Source organism: Arvicanthis niloticus, chromosome 5 (genome assembly GCF_011762505.2).
Source record: "Arvicanthis niloticus isolate mArvNil1 chromosome 5, mArvNil1.pat.X, whole genome shotgun sequence".
Taxonomy (NCBI): Eukaryota; Metazoa; Chordata; class Mammalia; order Rodentia; family Muridae; genus Arvicanthis; species Arvicanthis niloticus.
In genome coordinates, this window is record NC_047662.1 from 89,430,603 (window position 1) to 89,436,421 (window position 5,819).

General features: G+C 52.9%; 1 protein-coding gene across 2 annotated transcripts; it reads left to right on the top strand.

Annotated features, from left to right (window-relative positions):
- The first annotated feature begins 396 nt into the window (after positions 1-396).
- Positions 397-5,261, top strand: Klf4 (KLF transcription factor 4). Of its 2 annotated transcripts, XM_034502544.2 has the most exons (5): positions 401-893; positions 1,010-1,130; positions 1,781-2,765; positions 2,871-3,035; positions 4,128-5,261. In XM_034502544.2, exons 1-5 carry the CDS (start codon positions 889-891, stop codon positions 4,301-4,303), a joined length of 1,452 nt encoding a protein of 483 aa, XP_034358435.1. In that variant the 5' UTR covers positions 401-888; the 3' UTR covers positions 4,304-5,261. The 2 variants fall into 2 exon arrangements, with proteins under 2 accessions (XP_034358434.1, XP_034358435.1); XM_034502543.2 differs by having other exon boundaries at positions 397-893; positions 1,781-3,035.
- Positions 5,262-5,819: the final 558 nt, after the last annotated feature.

Here is a 5,819-nt window from a genome sequence, read left to right on the forward strand (position 1 = left end):
CCGCCACCGCCGCCGGCGTCAGCACGGCTCCAGCCCGCCAGCTGCCGGGCTGGCGTCACGGTCCGGCCCCGCCCCGCCCGTGCCCCTCCCTCGCCCCCGCCCCCACGTGCGCGGAGTTTGTTTATTTAGCTACCATGGCAACGCGCAGGGGGGGCTGCGGGAAGGCGGGGAGAAGAAAGGCTGGGGGCGGGGCCTGGCGGCGGAGCCCCGCGCGCCACAGGGAGGAGGCGGGGAGCGAGAGCGAGAAGTTATAAGTAAGAAGCGCGCGGCGGCCGCCGGCAGTTCCCCGGCCGAGAGAGCGAGCGCGGCTCCGGGCGCGCGGGGAGCAGAGGCGGTGGCGGGCGGCGGCGGCACCCGGAGCCGCCGAGTGCCCCTCCCCGCCCCTCCAGCCCCCCACCCAGCCACCCGCCCGTGACCCGCGCCCATGGCCGCGCGCACCCGGCACAGTCCCCAGGACTCCGCACCCCGCGCCACCGCCCAGCTCGCAGTTCCGCGCCACCGCGGCCATTCTCACCTGGCGGCGCCGCCCGCCCACCGCCCGGACCACAGCCCCCGCGCCGCCGACAGCCACAGTGGCCGCGACGACGGTGGGGGACACTGCTGAGTCCAAGAGCGTGCAGCCTGGCCATCGGACCTACTTATCTGCCTTGCTGATTGTCTATTTTTATAAGAGTTTACAACTTTTCTAAGAATTTTTGTATACAAAGGAACTTTTTAAAAAGACATCGCCGGTTTATATTGAATCCAAAGAAGAAGGATCTCGGGCAATTTGGGGGTTTTGGTTTGGGGTTTTGTTTCTAAAGTTGTTTTTAATCTTCGTTGACTTTGGGGTTTGGGTGCCCCTCTCTCTTCTTCGGACTCCGGAGGACCTTCTGGGCCCCCACATTAATGAGGTAGGTGAGATGCTGGGCTTGGGAACAGAGAGGGGTGAGGACTGGTGGGAAACTTCAGAGCAGTCGCCAGGGTGTCCCCTGACTCCTGGTCCTTGTGCGCCCCGCCCGGCCCGCAGGCAGCCACCTGGCGAGTCTGACATGGCTGTCAGCGACGCTCTGCTCCCGTCCTTCTCCACGTTCGCGTCCGGCCCGGCGGGAAGGGAGAAGACACTGCGTCCAGCAGGTGCCCCGACTAACGTGAGTGTCGCGCTAGTGCCCTGTAGATTTCTGCAGATGGGGTGGGGTGGATGGGCGGAATCCGGGGATCACCAAGAGCCTCTGGTTAGGACAACGATTGCCCTCCATTGGGAGTCTACAGCCTTCCCAAGGTGTCTCCTCGGCCCTTGAGTCGGCCTTACGTGCGTGTGGTCCCGGCACTGCGGTACCGCCAGGGGCGCACAGCGGTTTTCCACAGGTCTCCGGGCGTCCGGACCGTGGGGTGGGAGCACTCAAGGCCACTGTATTGTAGGTGGACAAGTCTCGAGACCCTTTGGGCCGGAGTGATCGTAGCGCGTAGGCGACCGGGTGGCTATGGTGCATGGGGAGAAAGCCACAGTGTCCCAGTGTCCCAATTCCATAGGCGGCTGGAGCCGCCCGCGGATCTGGCGGGGAAGAGAACTGGGCTGGCGGAGCTATGGCACTAGCTTGCAGTAGAACGAACGCGCCACCTCTTACCTTGGTGTTAACTGAGATTGCAGCGCTGGCTCCTGGAGTCCCCGAGGCTGCCTTCCTGTTCTGTCCAGTTCCTATGGCAGGGTGTCGGTGTGCTTCACCCACCGAGTCAATATTAGGGGTGATAACAGGGGGCTACAACTTAACAGTTTCTCTCTTCCTCCCTGTTCTTGCAGCGTTGGCGAGAGGAACTCTCTCACATGAAGCGACTTCCCCCACTTCCCGGCCGCCCCTACGACCTGGCGGCGACGGTGGCCACAGACCTGGAGAGTGGTGGAGCTGGTGCAGCTTGCAGCAGTAACAACCCGGCCCTCCTACCCCGGAGGGAGACCGAGGAGTTCAACGATCTCCTGGACCTAGACTTTATCCTTTCCAACTCGCTATCCCACCAGGAATCGGTGGCCGCTACCGTGACCACCTCTGCGTCAGCTTCATCCTCGTCTTCCCCAGCGAGCAGCGGCCCTGCCAGCGCGCCCTCCACCTGCAGCTTCAGCTATCCGATCCGGGCCGGGGGTGACCCGGGCGTGGCTGCGGGCAACACAGGTGGAGGGCTCCTCTACAGCCGAGAATCTGCGCCACCTCCCACGGCCCCCTTCAACCTGGCGGACATCAATGACGTGAGCCCCTCGGGCGGCTTCGTGGCCGAGCTCCTGCGGCCGGAGTTGGACCCAGTATACATTCCGCCACAGCAGCCTCAGCCGCCAGGTGGCGGACTGATGGGCAAGTTTGTGCTGAAGGCGTCTCTGACCACCCCTGGCAGCGAGTACAGCAGCCCTTCGGTCATCAGTGTTAGCAAAGGAAGCCCAGACGGCAGCCACCCTGTGGTAGTGGCGCCCTATAGCGGTGGCCCGCCACGCATGTGCCCCAAGATTAAGCAAGAGGCGGTCCCATCCTGCACGGTCAGCCGGTCCCTAGAGGCCCACTTGAGCGCTGGACCCCAGCTCAGCAATGGCCACCGGCCCAACACACACGACTTCCCCCTGGGGCGGCAGCTCCCCACCAGGACTACCCCTACACTGAGTCCCGAAGAACTGCTGAACAGCAGGGACTGTCACCCTGGCCTGCCTCTTCCCCCAGGATTCCATCCCCATCCGGGGCCCAACTACCCTCCTTTCCTGCCAGACCAGATGCAGTCACAAGTCCCCTCTCTCCATTATCAAGGTCAGTGGGGGGAAGGAATTGGTAGAGATGTGGCTGGGGAGCTTTGCTTCTGGGGAGTCTCAAGACTATCCAGAATGAACTTGACCCCACTTTCTTTACCCCTAGAGCTCATGCCACCGGGTTCCTGCCTGCCAGAGGAGCCCAAGCCAAAGAGGGGAAGAAGGTCGTGGCCCCGGAAAAGAACAGCCACCCACACTTGTGACTATGCAGGCTGTGGCAAAACCTATACAAAGAGTTCTCATCTCAAGGCACACCTGCGAACTCACACAGGTAAGGGACCCAGCGCTGTGGAGGAGGGTTGGTGCCTGTCTGCCCCATAGGCTGGCTGTGGACTCCTTAGGGCTTTCTTGGGTGCTGGGGTGTATCTCTTCTCCATCTCCTGGATCACAGAGGAGGGCAGTAAACAGGCGCCTGTGTTTTTGCCCAGAAGCCTTTTGCTTGATGGATGCTATCTGCTGCCTGAATGTGCAGTTTCTCACTGGGCCTTTAAAAGATAGGGAATTTCCTGTGTGTGCCTGCCCCTCCTAGCCTGGTAATCAAGTTGTACTTTGCAATGCAAAAATGCGGTATCTTTAAAAGAAAAGTTTTCTAGACTATTTTCATAGTTGTCCCCTCCTCCTCATAGAGCTACCTACTCTTAACTCTACTGTGGTCTTTAGAATAATTAGATCGGATTTACATTCCAAGATTTTAATGGTTCCCGTTGCTGGGAATTCTGGTTTAAAACTGTCCCTGCAAGCTGGGTATGGTGACACTTAATTTTGGAGTTACAAATACCAAAGAGACTAATTTGAAAGAATCCTGTTGATTTCAGACCAGCCTGGTCAAGAACCCCAGTTTCAAAATAACAAAAAAAACTTAAAGGTAGTCATTAAGTGGGTAAAGTCTTCTTGATCTGTTTATTAAAACAGCCAGAACGACTGCTGAAGAAATTAGCCACGGGTGGCATTTTGGACCCAGTGTAGTGGTGTGGGGTACTTTGGGTTTCGACAGAGATAACTCTTAATCCAGTCCATTTCCAGCGCTGGTTAGGCTCAAAAGAATGAAACTCATTCTGTGGGAGTGGACGAGGAGATTGAGGGTATCTGCATTTTTTTTTTTTTTTTTTGGTTGCTAACTACTGTTTCTCCATAAGTTTAAACTCATAACACATGTCATGCCTATTCATCTGTAATTCATCTGATCTTCAGTGTCATAAAGACATTCCTGGATTTTTTTTTTAATCGTATTTTTACTTTTTTGAAAGAGGGTGGGGCACACACCGGAATTTGTTCTTTGGTCTTTCGTTTTTTTTTTTTTTAAGTGACTAATTCTTCATTCTAGCAATGGCTTCAGCAGCCCGTTCTCCCTCTCCCTTTACAGGCGAGAAACCTTACCACTGTGACTGGGACGGCTGTGGGTGGAAATTCGCCCGCTCAGATGAACTGACCCGGCACTACCGCAAACACACAGGGCACCGGCCCTTTCAGTGCCAGAAGTGTGACCGGGCCTTTTCCAGGTCGGACCACCTTGCCTTACACATGAAGAGGCACTTTTAAATCCCTCACAGTGGATATGACCCACACTGCCAGGAGAGAGTTCAGTATTTTTTTTTTCAACCTTTCACACTGTCTTCCCACGAGGGGAGGAGCCCAGCTGGCAAGCGCTACAATCATGGTCAAGTTCCCAGCAAGTCAGCTTGTGAATGGATAATCAGGAGAAAGGAAGAGTCCAAGAGACAAAACAAAAAATACTAAAAACAAACAAATAAAAAAAAAAAAAAAAAGGAAAAAAAATCACAGAACAGATGGGGTCTGAAACTGGATCTTCTATCATTCCAATACCAAATCCAACTTGAACATGCCCGGACTTACAGAATGCCAAGGGGTGACTAGAAGTTTGTGGATATCAGGGTATACATTAAATCAGTGAGCTTGGGGGGAGGGAAGACCAGAATTCCCTTGAATTGTGTTTCGATGATGCAATATACATGTAAAGATCACCTTGTATGCTCTTTGCCTTCTAAAAAGCCATTATTGTGTCAGAGGAAGAGGAAGCAATTCAGGTACAGAACATGTTCTAATAGCCTAAGTGATGGTGCTTGGTGAGTCGTGGTTCTAAAGGTACCAAACGGGGAGCCAGAGTTCTCCAACTGCTGCATACTTTGACAAGGAAAATCCATTTTTGTCTTCCGATCTACATTTATGACCTAAGTCAGGTAACTATGCCTGGTTTATTTCTGTAACATTTTTATGCAGACAGTCTGTTATGCACTGTGGTTTCCGATGTGCAATAATTTGTACAATGGTTTATTCCCAAGTATGCCTTTAAGCAGAACAAATGTGTTTTTCTATATAGTTCCTTGCCTTAATAAATATGTAATATAAATTTAAGCAAACTTCTATTTTGTATATTTGTAAACTACAAAGTAAAAAACTGAACATTTTGTGGAGTTTGTATTTTGCATACTCGAGGTGAGAAATAAGTTTTAAATAAACCTATAATATTTTATCTGAACGGCAATCTCTCTTTTGTTTTGTTTTCTGGATTGGAAAGGAGCTGACTCTTTAACACGGTGATGGAGGGAGGGCTGGGAGACCCACACTGGAAAGCCAGCCTTACCTCGACAAGAGGATGCAGGCAACTTGCTTTTTCAGACTACTCGGTTTTACATCAAGTCGTGTTAGAGTTGAGAGCTGTACGGATGGGACCTTATAAAACATCTGGTTCATGTTTGCTTAGTACAAACACAAAGGACACCTCCTTACTCAAATGCACATTTCCAGGTACACAGGGCTCAGTTATTCTTTGATCTGCACAATTTTAGCTGGGAGCACTCAACAGCCAGAACACTCTAGTTTCATACACTTACACACACACACACACACAGAGAGAGAGAGAGAGAGAGAGAGAGAGAGAGAGAGAGAGAGAGAGAGAGAGAAAGAGAGAGAGAGGTGTGTATATGTGTACATATTACATTTTGACTTTTAAGTTAATGAAATTATGAATAATCATTTTCTCTGGAGGCCTGGCCTTGTAGTCCCCACAGAATCTGAGTAACAAAAGAACCTTCCC